General features: G+C 33.8%; 1 protein-coding gene across 1 annotated transcript; it reads right to left on the reverse strand.

The window, feature by feature from the left end:
- Positions 1 to 4956: 4956 nt before the first annotated feature.
- Positions 4957 to 5792, reverse strand: LOC132054570 (uncharacterized). The gene has a single exon (XM_059446553.1). It carries the CDS (start codon positions 5650 to 5652, stop codon positions 5101 to 5103), a length of 552 nt encoding a protein of 183 aa, XP_059302536.1. The 5' UTR covers positions 5653 to 5792; the 3' UTR covers positions 4957 to 5100.
- Between the last annotated feature and the right edge of the window lie 11044 nt (positions 5793 to 16836).

Consider the following 16836-nt stretch of genomic DNA (forward strand, 5'->3'; position numbering starts at 1 on the left):
ATACTACTAAAATGCAAATATACTCCTGCCAAAATGTTACAAATATATCCTTTTCTCTGACGGAATTTAAAAAAAAAAAAAAATTTAGGTTATTTTTTAATTAAAAAAATGCCACGTGACTTTAAAAAAAAGTCTACCCATCTTTTTTTAGTAGACATACTTTTCTAAAGCTTTTTTTCTATGCGGATTGTCCTTCTTTTGTGATGGTCTTTAATTTTTGCCCCTCAAATTGGTGGTCTTTAATATTTGTCCTTCACTTAATACCCAGAGGTCTGTGTTTGAACCAAGTCTCAGTCAAAAAAAAAAAAAGAAAAAAAAAAGGAAATTGTAAGCCATAAGTTAGGATTCACAAGCTAGAAGTTGGGATTCGCAAGGCATAAGTTGGATTGCCTTAAGGCAAAATTTTAGCCAAAATTAGGCCTTAAGGCAGAGGTCTGCAAAATTCCAGCAAAATAAATTTTTTGCTTTTTTGCCTTAAGGCAGAGTTTGAACCCAACGTATGCCTTAACGGGTCCAACTTATGCCCTGCGAATCCTAACTTATGCCTTGCAATTTTTTATTTTTTTTAAATTTTTGACTGAGCGGGGGTTCGAAACTGGAACCAAGAGGGTTGTAGCGAAGGGCAAAAATTAAAGACCACTTATTTGAGGGACAAAAATTAAAGACCACCCGCAGTGAAGGGCAATCTTGCGCCCTTCTAAAGACACATAGTAATTTTTTTTTGGTGGGTTGGATCTGGTTCGTTTAAAAAATATCTCCGTAACTTTAAAAAAATAAGTCTACCCATCTTTTTAAACGAATCAGACCCGAACCAGCAGAAAAAAAAATTACTATGTGGCTTTAGAAAAGTATGTCTACTAAAAAAAATGGGTAGACCATTTTTTTTTTTTTTTTTAAAGTCACGTGGCATTTTTTTAATTAAAAAATAACCTAAATGATTTTTTTTTAAATCCCGTCAGCGAAAAGAGTATATTTGCACCATTTTGTAACAGCAGGGGTATATTTGTACCATTTTGTTACGGCAGGAATATATATACACCACTTTTGTAACGACGGATATATCTGGTCTAAATCGCAAGTTGTAATATATTTTACCTTTGCCCTATTTTATTCGACCCACACTGACTTGACACTCGTCTTAAGAAAGTATTTATCAGAGGTTTATTATACTAAATTAACCTTATTAATTATGTTTTGAAAATTTAAATTTGACTACTTGTACTATACATAATTATTTAATGATAAGAGTAGTGTTGGAAGAAAATAATAAATTTCTCTTGCTAATAGACAAAAACAAATACTAATAATCTATTTTTAGTATAAGGGGGCCAAATAAAAATATGCTCTCGTGTATCTGGGAGCATGTTTTTCGAGGAAATGAAGTTAATGAAACTGCTAACTTGGCTAGATTAATTTCAATGGCGTACGAGCGTGAAATTAATCATGTGCAAGTTACCCCCTCACAGGAGAACCTATCGTCCACCTAGCTTCAATATGACCTAGTTATTCTAATTACAGATCTAATATTACACTTGTTAATCAGCAAAATATGGGGGGAATGATAAAAATCCATTTTACAAATCATTGACAATTTGGACATGATTGATTATGCTTTTGAGTTTATTCCAATTTCATCCGGACATTCTTCTTAAACGCGGAACTTAATTAATGATTTTAAACAAGCATTCACGGAACTTAATTAATGATTGACTATATAGGCCCCAGTTTCTTGCAGCATTAAACATAATAATTACTCAAATGATCAAAGATACAATTTTTTTTTAGAATCCATATAGTTTGTATCTTTTTTGTTTCATTTTATTATGCATTTAGTTGATGTAAAATTATTTCCAGTTGATTGGGTTTCTGATTTAGAGCTTTGTCCAAGTTAGGTAAAAATTACCACGAGGAGGTTTTGACAAAATCAGGTCTTACCCTATAAGGTATTGACAGCTTTACTTTTGCATTAAGGACCTCACTTTCTCTCGAAATTTACTTAGTAGGCGTTTGGACATGCGATTTCATCTTATGAGATTGAATCATGAGATGAAATTAGCGTTTGGACATGCGATTTCATCTCTGATTTCATCTCATGAGATGAAATCTCAAATCATCCAAAAATGCATTATTTGGGATTTGAAATCATGATTTCAAAAAATATAAATATAAAATTTGACCCATACGTTTATATTTTATAAAAAAAAAAGACCCATAAGTTGGTAGATATATTTGTCAATCATGTTTACCAACCATTTGTGTTAAATATTAATTAATTTACCAATTATGTTTATCATGTGCGAGGATTATATTAAAGAGTAGTTACACTACTATTGATGTTAAATTTTCCTTTTTATTGAACTAAAGTTTGATTAATTGATGTTGTATTTTTTAGAAAGGCCTTTTAGTAGCGTATTAATTTTATTATGAGCTATCATTTACTCATTTGGTAAGATTGTATAAGAATTAGGAAAATTTTAATGATTTTCATAACTTGTGGGGTTTTTATGTTTATAAAAAAAAATTGCAACTTAAGAAATCCAAATTACATGTCCAAACATGATTTTATCTCAAACGGCTCCTTAGCATTCAACTATCAAGTACACCCAAAAAAATGTGCTTGGATGTTTCTGCCAGAGGAGGTTTCCAAGCAGATTACCAGCCCAAAAAGCAAACTATTTGCTTTTTATAAACCACTACAATAAATAACTGTAATTAAATAATAAAGTTAAAAGAGAAAGGTATAGACTAAATAACATATGTTTCCACTTATGAAAATAATAAGACGGTTTTGCTTTAGGAAAATTGGCAGAATTGTTAGTGCCAAAGTCAATTGCGGCATTTCTTGGGCTAAAATTGAAAAATAGCCACTTTTCGGTCTCAATAAATAAAAAACAGTCACAATCATAAACTTTTAGATTTTACTGGTAAAATTTCATGGAGATATCATAGGGTTTCATCTTTGAATTCTGAAATTACATAACAGTAATTATTTTTTAACTGACTCGAAAGCAATCCGTGGGCATTAGAGCATTTTTCTTGGGCAATTTGCACGAATACCCTTCGCTGGGGGTGAGCTTTAATTTTTATCCCTCAAATCAGTGGTCTTTAATTTTTGCCATTCGCTACAAGCCTCTTAGTTCCAGGTTCGAACCTCCGCTCAGTCAAAAATTAAAAAAAAATCGCAAGGCATAAGTTGGGATTCACAGGACATAAATTGGGTCCAACTTATGCCTGTTGGGCTTCAAACTCCGTCTTAAGGCAAAAAAAAAAAAAAAAAAAAAAACAAAACAAAAATTGCTGAAATTTTGCAAACCTCGGCCTTAAGGCCTAACTTGGGGCAAAAGTTAGGCCTTAAAGCAGATATTTGCCTTAAGACCTAATTTTGGGTAAATGTTTACCTTAAAATCCGCCTTAAGGCATAAGTTGGACCAACCGATGTCTTGCAAATCGGAACTTCGCCTCGCAAATCGGAACTTCGCCCCGCAAATCCCAACTTATGGCTTGCGAATTTTATTTTATTGGCTGAGCCTAGGTTCGAACCCAAGTCCTCTGGGGGTTAAGCGAAGGGTAAATATTGAAGACCACCAATTTGAGGGTCGAAAATTAAAGACCACCCAAAAGAAGGGCAATCCGCGCAAAAAAATACATTCTCTTTGACATGATGCAAGAGTTCTAGCTAGGGGTGTTCACGGTTTGGTTAAAAGCCGATCCAAACCGAAAATCGAACCAAACCGATTAAAGAAAGTGATATTTATTTGGGTTGGGTTTGATTTGGTTTTAAATTTTTAAAAACCGATAATATTTGGTTTGGTTTTTGGTTTTACGAAAAGTGAACCGAAGAAAAAACCGAACCAAACCGACTAATTTTATACATAATTTTTATTATTTATATATATATACAATGTATTAATTTTAGTTTTTATAGTTTTTCAGCAAAAAAATTATTTACTCTAATAATAGGCTATTGAATTTTACACCTTAAGCCCATTTCTATAAACAAATCCATGAATTCAAACTCTTTTGTTCAAAGAAACAACTTTGAAATTTACCTATATTTATTTTTTGTATTTCTTATAAAACTTTCACTTAATTAAAACTTATAAATCCTAAGATATTTCTTCCATAGTCCAAGAATATTATAGCTACCACAATAAAAGGGTAATAACGAATTATAAGTTGAAAAAATGATAGAAAATTCTCTCCTAATTGTAAGAAAAAAACATGAAAGAGGGAAATAACGTTGGTTTTCTAAAATCCGGAAAACCGACCCCAACCGACTACAACCAAACTGATGAATATGTATTATATTTGGTTTGGTTTTAAGTATTTTAAAAACCGACTAGAATGATTTGATTTTGGTTTAACCCAAAACCGACCTGGCTTGTGTTGGACCAACTTAAATACTGTAGAGTGTAGCTAGTTGCTATTGACGTGTCACGTGTGATACTGTCTAAATGATATTCCAAGTATTTTTCGTTTTACATGAAAACAAACTTTAATTTACAATTTTTCTTTCCCAATATAAAGAGGTCGCATGAAGTGAAAAAATAATCCAAACTCCAATTTCTAGGTTTGATAGGCAGTTATTCAGTTAATGTTGAATCTACTCCTATTAACATTACATTTTCTCTTGCGCTCGAAGGACGGAATAAATTTTAACTTAGCTTGCTAACCTCGTCCAATATAAGATGCTTTACTTCAACTTGTAATAATTTCCAATGTACCTTTTTGCATTTTATATTTCTCGAGATTCCACTTGTGGTATTACACCAGATGTATTATTATTATTGTTGTATTTCTTATTTTCAAGAAAAAAAAAAAAAAAAAAAAAAAGGGAGCGGGAGGGGGGGGGGGGGGATGGGATGGGCCGGCAAAGTACTCGGCAATCAAATTAAGCGACAGAGTTTTAAATTGCAAAAATTCAGGACTTCGGCAATCAGTCTTGAATATATTATTTTGAATATATTATTATAGCATATGAAACAGTTTAGAAGGAGGGATATCATTACATTTATGTTCTACCATCAGGTTTTTTTCGATCTTCTTCTAAAGATTTCCCGCAACAATAAGAAAAGTAAATAAAAAATACTCTCAAAAACATTAAGCAAAGGCAGAAGCCTCTCTTCTCAAATCTGTGTAGAACCTTGAAATGAATTCGTCAGCTTTCTCATCTACATGGCTAATGCCACCTTCAGCATCTCTTAGAGGAAAAGGAGAGTCAGTGACCCTTAATTGCCTCACTGTTGGAGTTCTCCCAAATCCAGGCAATGCAGGTGACGCCGTTTCACTCTGAAGCATTTCCAGTGCCTTCAACACGGCAGAATTCATCATTAAAACGTCGTCGTGTTCAATGGCAGGAGCATCGTGAGTATGCTTATTGCGTTTGTTGAGGTTGAAGGGGAGGTGGAAAGCTGGGCTGTTACTACAGCTGAATTCGTAGTACTCTTTGGAAGATGATTGGTGGCCTTGGGTATAATGGCCCTGGAACATGAGATTTTGAAAGGCGGCTTTGCTAGCAATTTTGCCACGTTTCATAAATAAGTTGAGATCAAACATTAATTTTCTCTTTGATAACCCTTTTCTCAGCATGAAATAAGCTACGCGGACCGTCTTCCAGAACTTTTTTGCTATAACTGGCAATTTTTGATCCATTTTTCTGTCTAACTCTCTCTATATATTCACGTGCAGTCTCTTCTCTTTTCTTTTTCTTTTTTTTTGGGATTCTGAGTGTTTATTGGTGAGAGATTGATGAAAGAGAGAGCTTTTGAGGAGAGTTGGTAGAGAATTGTGGTTTTATGAGATGCAATGAGTGGTATATATAGGGGGTCTTCATATAGAGGAAGAGGATGCGGTGAAGTATTGTATGTGCCCTTGATTTGGCTAAATTTTAAAAATCTTTATAAGTTGAAACATTTTTATAAAGTCAAAAAAATAAATTGCAAATTATCCCAATTTAATTTTTTTAATTTATTTTAAATTTGGCCGTACAACCAAACACTCAAAAAAGCAAATTTAATTTATAATGTAAGCCCAAACGGGCTCTATATGTTATAAGTTTTGAAGTTGCCACGTTAGGGCATGGACTGCGTATTTTACGAGTTTATTCAATAATCTATTGCTTCAATTATTAGAGGCAGAGGTGGTGATTTTCTGGATCCAGCTTTAGGAGAGTATTTTAGTCATTGTCACCCATCAAATAAATTTGACATTTTTCCCTCTCATTTCACATGGATTTATTGCAACTCTAAGGCCAATTCCAAATAAATACTACGTACTGTTAACTTCCAATTTCAAGAAAAAAATCAATGTAAACGTAGTTTCCAAATGTCTTATGCTAAATATCTTATTTTGTGTAGCAAGAGTTTATGGAATTAATTTTCATGATAAAATCAATAAAAATTAATTCACACGTAATGATAATGTATAGAAATTAATCATTTTTTGCACGGAATGTCCTTCAAAGGCACTGGTCTTTAATTTTTTTCCCCTCAAATTGTTGGTCTTTAATTTTTGCGAAATTTTTTTTTTTTTTTTTACCGAGTCGGGATTTGAACCGTAACCCTGATATAGGCGAAGAGCGACAAAAATTAAAGACCAACAATTTGAGGGACAAAAATTAAAGACCAGTGCCTTTGAAGGCAATCGTGCAAATGACCCGAAATTAATTAAGCTTTTTCATTTTTTGGTTCCATGACCTTTTGAAGTAATCAACAAAAGGAAGGCCCGTATAATCTATTTTAATTTGAAGAAAATAGGAACAGAATGCCAGCAATTGCATTTTTTGATTTCTGTGCTTCTGGTTGAATATAAGGGTCGTCTATCTTGCAAAACGTCTAGATATTTGTTAGTAATTGAAATTGTGTACTTAAGCCTTTGAAAAAGGTTAACTTAGCAAGGGAGGTTTCCCAACAGGCTGTCTCTTCTAAACAAAGGAAGGAATGAAAACGTCTGTGCAATTACCCTACCAAACCCTTCTTTTTGAGGAAATTATAAGCTTACTGTGGGCGGGTACCCAAAAAACAAAACAATCATGAGAAAGAAGTCAAGAACGTGCTCTTTTTGTTATTCTTAATTTTATATATTTCTTTACCATAATTTAACTGCCATCACACATCTTTAATTCATTTCATCCAATCATGACCCATCAATTAATATCCTGGCAAATTCACATTCACCGTAAGGCTCTTTTGCACCTCTTCGATGACTAGTCAATACTAATTTGTAATGTATGGGGTTTGGCATCTGGCTAGTCAGTTTTAGTGATCAATGAAGTGAGTGAAAATCAATCGTTATCAGGATTCTAATTCTAATAAAGTCACAATAGGCGTGTGATTTCCTGCCTTCTACCTAAATAATGATGCACAGCATAACATGACATCCAGTGGCAGGATGGATTTACAGTTTTGATTAGGAATTCACGCGAAACCAATAGTTTTGTCGCATACAATTTATGGTATAAAGAAATTTGATTAATATCTATTTGAGTGTAAATTCAGTTATCATTTTATTATTAACTTAAATCATTATATGAACTTATAACTATAAATCCTGAATTCGCCTCAATATATGTATTGTGAAGTAGTAATTGAGTACCTAATTAAAAAATTCGTAGTAATGCAAAAATTCAATTAGCTGTTTGCAACTGAAAGTAAAACAAATGACATTATAGTCAAAAAGGGGCTATTGAAACTCCATGTTTGGGTGCTAAAGCTGCGCATGTGTGTTCATTGATTATATTAAGTGGTAGTTTCCTTCTCTTGCTTTTGTATTGCTTGTGCTTTTTGAAGCTCACAATGCTTTCCAAAGTGACTAACAAACAGGGGATACTCATTTTTAGGCCATATTGGGTTGAAAAGGAAAAAGATTTGCAATCGCTTTTGGCCCAATAGATTAAATTTACCTAAATTAAACGTACTTTGCATTTGGACTGTACTTCAATAGTCCATACCCAGTTTAGATTGGCTATCAAAAAGAAGCCCACTATTCCACTATCTAAGTCCTAAGATTGCCTTATTGTAAATCACAATTGTTAATTTCACGTGTGGTACTATTTAAAAGCTGTTTTGGCACCATTCCAAAAATATTAAGTTTTATTAAAGCGTTTCCAAAAAGACAATTCAGTAGCTAAAGAATTGCAATTCAAGTTGCACTCGCATGCGTTCATTCCCTGAGGACGCTGATATTTTGTTAGGTTCTTCCTGCTCCCTTTAACAATATTTAAAAAAGCGTTTTAACTTCTAGACACTTATACAGTCTGATAATAACAAAGGATTTTACCATTATCATGTGTTAGCTAAATAAGACGACTACAAGTAACTCCGCATAATTAGTGAAATTATCTAACCTAAAAAAGATAAGACAGAACAAGATGCTGCATCGGGTTAAATTGCAAATATCATATAAAACAAATTACACAATCGATGAATATAAATGATTTATGAAAACAATCACTTTGCAACATAAAAGGCCCAATGGATCGGAAGTCTTATGTTACCGGGGAGCTACAAGTAATTGCACGGTTTGTTCTTCAAATGGATTGGTCTTTAATTTTTATCCTTCAAATGGGATGGTCTTTAATTTTTTCACTTCAAAATCGAACTTATGCCTATATATAGGACTTAAGTTCTTTAGTGCGTTGGAATAACTTGTAGATATTATGATACGTCGAATTTGAAGGACAAAACTTAAAGACCAGCTCATTGGAAGCACAAAAATTAAAGACCAGCACAAAATAGGGACAAAAAAATAGGGACAAAAGTGCAAATGAGGGAAGTGGACCGTGGCCCAAGGAGGCATGATGTTAAGGCCCATGTAAGAATCTTGATAGGTGAATTTTGAAATGAAAACTACGAATTGCCCTTCTTTTCAAAGGTCCTTAAATTTTGTCCCTCATATTTGTGGTTTTTAAATTTTGCTTTTTCATAAAACCCATGGAGTTCCGTTCGAACCCCCACTTGATCAAAATTTTTTAAAAATTTGCAAGGTAGAGTTTGAATTCGCATCGTCCCTCCGATGTACTTTCAAATATGTTTAACTAAAAGTCTCCCTGAGGGGGTAGACTTTGCCTTGAGGCATATGTTTTATTTTATTTTTACTTTTCAAGAGTTTGAATTTCACTATCGTCTGTGTAGACTTTTAGTCATGTTTGTTCAAATGTCTGTAGGTACTTGCATTTTTGGTTTCGGGGCATATATATATATATATATTTTTTTTTTTTACTTTTCAAGGTAAACTTTTAGTTATGCCTTAACTAAAAGTGTGCCCATAAGACATAATTAAAAGTATGCCCCATAAGGCGGAACTTTTCCTTAAGGCATAACTAGAAGTTTGCCTTATACGGCAAAATCTATGACTTAAGGAAAAGTTCTTGCCTTATGGGGCATACTTTTGGTTATGCCTTAACTAAAATTTTCCCCATAAGACATAAGTATGCTGGGGCCGGCATAACTTTAGTTATTTCTTAAAGTGTACGGATCCGCATACACTCATGTACCGCCCTTGCAAAATTATTTTTTTATTTTATGCCTGAGCGGGGGTTCGAACCCAGGACCTCAGGTATTCGCCCACCTTTCCAAGCAAAGGGCAAAACTTAAAAACCACAAATATGAGGGACAAAATTTAAAGACCACCCCAAAAGAAGGGCAATCAGCGCAAAAAAATGAACTGGGAGGTGCTATTGCTAACTTAGGCTTGTCTTTGAGTTTCTTGCCTCATCTTGGGCTTGATGGTGAGATGGGCAATCCAACTCAAAATGATGTCCAATAGAATCTGAGCTTTCACCATAGGATGCTTGAAGGCCCGAATCTACTTGTCTCTTTATTTTATTTTATTTTTGTTGACAAGGAAACCCGCAGCTGCTATTCTTTGGATATGCACAAGGTAAATTGCACCCCAGTGCAATAGCTCGCAAATCACACAGGAAAGGCAAACGCATTAGGCAAGCCCCTTACAAAATTAGAATGCGACGAGATGATCTAAAAAACCATTTGTAGCAAGTATATTAGCAATTTCAAAATAACTTGATTGAATGCAACAATTGCATTTTTATTTTTTTTTAGTTTTTGTTATGAAATAACATTAAAAGTACACGGCAATAAGAAATATCGCCAAAGAAGTTGGGGGAAAAGAGAGATATCTTTCAACTGATGTACAAATGAACTGAATTAACTTCCTATTTATAAAAGAAAAGAAGATGTTGCGAGGATTTTCAGAAGTTGCTGACAAGCTGCCTGCTTGAGCTACTTGCTTGAGCTACTCGCAAGTTGTTGGCTTGATTGCAAGCCCGAGGAAGCTGTGGCAAGGCTTTTCAGGAAGCTGCTTGCAACTTGCCTGCATGAGCTACTTACAAGTTGTCTGTTTGATTGCAAGTTTATCCAATTTTAAGCTTATACAGGAAATCGTGTATTTGAATGGACATTCATAATACGGTGTATTTATAACACTCCCCATTGGATGTTCATTAATAGATAATATGTCTCATTAAAACCTTATTAGGAAAAATCCAGTGGAAAAAAATCCTAGTGAAGAAAAAATAGCACACATATCTAGTAATACTCATTGCTAGCTGCCTCATTAAAAACCTTACCAGGAGAACCCAAATGGGACAAAAACTTGCTTAAGGGAAAAAGAGTACAACGCATATTTACTCCCCCTTATTAAAGCATCACATAATTCTTGAAGATGATGGACTACGTTCTTGTATACCAGCTTATCATATATTGAGCTTGGCGGAGTATTTATGATCAGATCTGTCAAATGATCATTTGATGATCTGCATCTTCCTTCCTTAGATAGAGTTGCATCATCGCCATATAATATTGTCGCAATCACACCAAGTACATTCTTGGCTTCATTTATAAACTGTTGTTATTCTTCTATGATTTGACTGTCATGTAAAACAGCATGGTACGACAGTAATCCTTCATACAAATAGATAACATATTTGGATCGAACTCTTATGTCGATCAGATGAATACCCTATATATCTAAAACACTTGACAACATTTGTTAGGGATAAACACATTCATGTCACGGCTTTCATTAGCAATGTGCAATTGATCTTATTTCAATATCTCTATAAAGGAGGGAAATTATACCATACTCATAGTTATAACAAGATAAATAAATGCATCAATTGCACAAATATAAGGTACGTCAGGACCAATATAATTTTCTTATTTCAACTTCTTTTAGCAGATAATCTACTACTTTTGGAAACCCTTAGAGAGCTCCAAAAATATTCAAGTCATCAACTTGCACAATAATATGAAAGGTTCTGATTATCATAAAGAGACAAGGGTAAATAGGGTCATCTTTGTACCCTTTGTCAATGAATGCTCACTAAGGTGATTAAAACACATTCACCTTACCTGATGTAATCCATATAAGGATTATGAACAACTTCTCCAAGAACTTGTATATGCTGCAAACATTTTGAATCATTAAGAAATTTTTCAATTTTATCAAGTAAGGCATATATACTGTGACAACATCCATTTAATAGTTAAATGGTGTAAGATCTTCTGGTGTCTGAACTGCAAGTCCAATAAGCTTTACGCTTAGCAAGATGCATCCTATCACTTGGTAATTATTTCTACGTCAGCATGCTTCAAGAGACGTAAAACTCAGATCCTCACAATTTTATGCAATATTTTGTGCCGTATTGTATCAAAGATATAGTCGAAGAGGTATCATTTTGTATCGGTTCGCAATTTGACATAACTTACTGATCTCATCGCTTCATTATTTTCAGATACCTGAACCTCCCATAAGGTTTCATAAAGTGTTATGTCGTAGGCTCTTCAAGAGCACATTGCCTCATTATTATGATCATTTTGATAATCTTCTCCCTTTTTTCAAGGATTATTACATTTGGAGCCGATTAGTCTGCCATCCTCCATGTATGTTGTAGACTCTGTCCTTCAGGAACATTGGGAGCATTTTGCAGATGAAATATCAAAATAGTTGGGTGAATTATCTGATTTCATACTGATAATAATTCACAACATATTTCTTAGCTGTATATTCCCTCCCCCTTATGTTAGAAAAACTAACATATATCCTCATTTTCTTTGGGAAATCCATTTGTGTGCATCATGGTATATCCATTAATCATATACCACACATCAAAAGCTATAAGACGGGAACATCTAGTTCCTGATCCTGAACTAATTATGGGAGAATTTATTATAATTTATTGGTCTGAAGCGTACAAATGTCGTTGTATGCAATATATCATATCTCAGACCAACATCTGAAGCTTTGTTATAATAAGCAATGGTTTAGCTATATTATGGAGGCATCCAATGCCAAACCAATTTAGATATAAACCAGCATTATCAAGATGAATTGTCTTGATTACATATTCTGGAAATTGTGCTTCCAAATCAATTATTTTAAGCAAGCTACTTCGTAAATGTCAAACTTCCAGTTGACAATAAACTTACATGTGACCGTCTCATAGATGTATCTATTTAAGACATCATATTGCAGGTGAAGGGGCACACATTCACCTTTTATATTTTCCAGAAGTTCAGGGATTCAGTCCCAACATTAGCTGGTGTAATCAACTTATCATGAGAACAAGCAACACAAACAAATTCTTAAAAAATCTTCTAGTTCTTCAATATATTTTGAATACTCAATTAGCACATCAGATTTAAATCAGGACGACCAAAACGGTCTTGTCAACTGATAAAATTATATGTACTTGTAAACTTGAAGTTTACCATAACGAGTACGATTTATTGTAGTAAACCAGATATTGCATGAGATTTTATGTCATAAAATTTTGGTTTATTGTGACATGTGATCCCATTATGCTCGGGTAACGTATGTATTACCCAGTAACTTAGAGATATTCAATCTTTCAATCACTTGTAGTCTCAATATGATAACCATTTTTCACGCTAGTAAACTTCAGGTTTGCTACAGTTTATTTTCTGATCGTAACAACTATGATCTAGGATAAATGGTGCTATCATATATAACCTCTTCGAGAGACTTCAATTTCAGATATCTACTACTTCAGGAGTAGCTTTCAAGAGTTCTACTACTTCAGAGTAGAATTGAGAGTCTTACTACTTCGAGAGTAAGTTACATCATTTTACTACTTCTGGAGTAAAATGCAGAGTATTTACTAGTTCAGGAGTAAATTTCACAACCTTGCTACTTCAGGAGTAAAGCATAAAATATTTAGAGTACTTTTCAAATATTCTACCTCTTCTGGAGGTGGGTTGTGATATCTTCACAACTAAGTACACGTCTGTATTGATAAGCTTTACTAAATATTATCACATTCACTTCAGGGAATGGATATATATTTATAGCTTTTATCAAAAGTTCTCATTCTTCATGAATAGAACACAATCATTTGAACGTGCCTTAAGCATATCAAATCGTGATGGCTTAGAGTTATTTTTTTGAGATATTGCTACTTCAGCAGCAAATCGAGGCATACATATGATGTAGAGAATTTTTCTCTAATACATCTTTAATTGTAGCCATAACAATGGATAAGAAATATTGTCACTTCTGGTGATCATATATTTCTTGCAGATTCTCATTTAGTCATTAAGGGATATGAAATTAACATCATAATACCTCGTAAGATTATTGTTCTTCGGGAACAATTTTAAGGCATAAATGGTCCTGAACCAAATAGATTCCCTCAAATCAATAAAAATGTGCTTGTGGAAGAATGATCATCTTAATGTAGTCCTATCTATCTTTCAAATTATTCCACAGCATAAGAGGATCTTCAACAGTGAGATATTTCAATTTCAGGCCCTCATCAAGGGGCGGAGGAATATCATTGCTTTAGCACAATCTTGATCTGATGCCTGGTTTTTATCTTTGATGGTGCCTGCCAGACCCAACACATCAAGATATATTTCACCATCAAGCAACCAAGACGAGCTTTTTCCTGATATATCCGGGATAATAAATTCAAGTTTAGAAGATTTACCATTAATTGAGAAAAAGAAAACCATTAATTGAGAAAAAGAAAGTCATACCTTCGAGGCTTTCAAAGTATTTGCTCAAGATGAAAGAGTCTCGTGCTGATAACGTGTTATAAAATAATATTAAAAGTACACGGCAATAAGAAATATAGCCAAAGAAGTTTTTTTTTTTTTTTTTGGGGGGGGGGGGGGGGGGGGGGAGATATATATTTTATTGCTCTTTCAATTGATGTACAAATGAACTGAATTGACTTCACATTTATAGAAGAAAAGAAGTTGTTGTGAGGCTTTTCAGGAAGCTGCTTGCAACTTGCCTGCATGAGCTACTTGCAAGCTGTCTGTTTGATTGCAAGCTTATCTAAGAAATCGTGTATTTGAATGTCATCCATAATACAGTGTATTTATAAGAGTTTGTTCTTTTTTACTTTGAAATCACCTAATGGATCATTAGCCTCTGATAGTAAATAAGTCAAGTCAGTGCAAGATGAAGGAGAGTGATATTGACCAAGTCAACAATGGACCAAGTAAAATGGAACATAGGGAGTAGTCCGAAACTTATTTATTGTCATAAAAATGAACAGTGAATGTAGTGCCAAAATGTTTTAACCGAAAAGGGTCAAATATACCCCTATACTATTGGAAAAGGGCCAAATATACACCTCGTTATACTTTCGGTTCAAATATACCCCTGCCGTTATATTTTCGGTCCAAGTATACCCCTCTCATTATACTTTTGATACAAATTTGTCCTTAATTCTAACAGAATGACACGTGTCAAGCTCAGAATCAAATGAGCCATCTCCAATTTTAATTACCCAATAATTCTTTAGAAACCTACCCATATAACCCAACCCGAAACCCTTTAATTCGTTATTTTTTTCTTCCTCTTCTCTTGTTCATCCAACCTCCATTGCAGATTGTAGGTTGGAAAGAGAAAGAAAAGGTTTCCATCAATGGAAAATTCACAATATCTTTTAAATCATTATTGCTTGCCGATCACAAATTTTAATGTGTCTATCGGGCAAAATTTAAATAAGATTCATTTTCTTATTTACTGTGTCATAAAATTTTGTCCTTAATTCTAAAGGAGGGACGCGTGTCAAGCTCAGAATCAAAAGAGCCATCCCCAATTTTAATTACTCAATTAACCTGATTACTAACACAATTAAATTCTTTTTAATGATCTAATTAGTGTGTATCAATTCGTGAGTATCAATTCTTTAATTTTCTCTATGAAATTAGAAAGAGTTTTGAAATGTGTATTGTGATGAAACAGGTCAGCTTTGTGGTGGTGAAGGTAACTGCAATTTGTACACCAAGGCTGCTCAAAAGAAATTCGATTGCAGATTGTAGGTTGTAGAGAGAAAGAAGAGGTTTTCATCAATGGAGTTTGGATGAAAAAGAGAAGAGGAAGAAAAAAATAACGAATTGAAGGGTTTCGGTCGGGTCAAACAGGTGGGTTTCTAAAGAAATTGGGTAATTAAAATTGGGGATGGCTCATTTGATTCTGAGCTTGACACGTGTCCCTCCGTTAGATCGAATTAAGGGAAAATTTGTACCAAAGAGGGGTATATTTGGACCGAAAGTATAACGGCAGGGGTATATTTTAACTGAAAGTATAACAAGGGGTATATTTGGCCCTTTTCCGATAGTACAGGGGTATATTTGACCCTTTTCCGATGTTTTAATTAGGGAGTTCCAACTTCCAACTAGCTCGAAAGCTTCACACATAACAACCACCTGAAGTTTGAGAATTGACAATGAGAAAATGATCATAGGCAAGGGAGATATCTTTTGCAAACTGTAGTCGATATCATACTCGTGAGAAATGACGACTGTATAAGTAGGCATCAAATTTAAGCCACAACCAAAGTCGTCGTCGAAATAACAGAAAAAGTAGTGCTAAGTTTTAGGACCAAGATTGAGGTGAATTTATTAGCAAGCTATGGCCCTGATCAGTGGCGGATCCAGGATTTTCATTCAGGGTTTTTGAAAAAAAAAAAAAAAAACAACAAAGAAGCTAAATATACACTGTAATTTTTTGCCGAGGGTGTTCAAAAGTTAATATATGCACATAAACACAGAAAATTTACCATATATATACACTGTAATTTTTTGCCGAGGGTGTTAGGGTGAACACCCTCGACAACACGTAGATCCGCTCTTGGTCCTGATCATTTATGACCCCCAATTTTATTCTTTATAAACATGTGATTGATGGAGACCTTGTTATAACCTTCTACTAATAACTAGCTCTATGTATACCACATGATAATTGATAGCTACAGTATCACGGGAACGGGGACCTCGACATTGATGTTGTGATGTATATGTATCTCCTGATTTGTTTAGCATTTTCTTTGTAAGACTACTACTACACTTAATTTTGAATGGTCCAACAACGACAACTTGTGACTGCTATTAAGTTGATCTTTTTTTTGTTTCGGGACATAACTACAACTCTTTTTTTCTTAAAGTAATTTCTAATGTCAAGCTCCATAAGCTACAACAAACAAAAATACAATGTCACAATTAAATTAAAAAAAAAAAAAAAAAAGTGAGTATCAGTACGTGCATGGTTGAGGTAGGTCACATGCCACGAATACACCATCTATCCCCTCTGCACCCCATATAAAGGGAAATGAAAAGGAAAAAAAAAAAAGGAAGGAAATATAGATAAAAAGAAATTTAAAACTACATAATTAAGCAACGGAAATAGATCAGTTTTACTTATGCTATCTTTTATCTATATTCAGTTTATGTTTTATTGATTTTTAATAGCAATATATATTTTCAGTAAAATAAACCTAGATGGCTAGATCGATCATTCAAAGCTAATGAATATTGTTTGAGTAACCTATTTCTCCACCCAAAT

This window comes from Lycium ferocissimum, chromosome 4 (assembly GCF_029784015.1).
Source record: "Lycium ferocissimum isolate CSIRO_LF1 chromosome 4, AGI_CSIRO_Lferr_CH_V1, whole genome shotgun sequence".
Classification (NCBI taxonomy): Eukaryota; Viridiplantae; Streptophyta; class Magnoliopsida; order Solanales; family Solanaceae; genus Lycium; species Lycium ferocissimum.

What these genes read in the sequence shown, in the direction of transcription:
- LOC132054570 (XM_059446553.1), bottom strand. Translation starts at nt 5,652, where the DNA reads ATGGATCAAAAATTGCCAGTTATAGCAAAAAAGTTCTGGAAGACGGTC.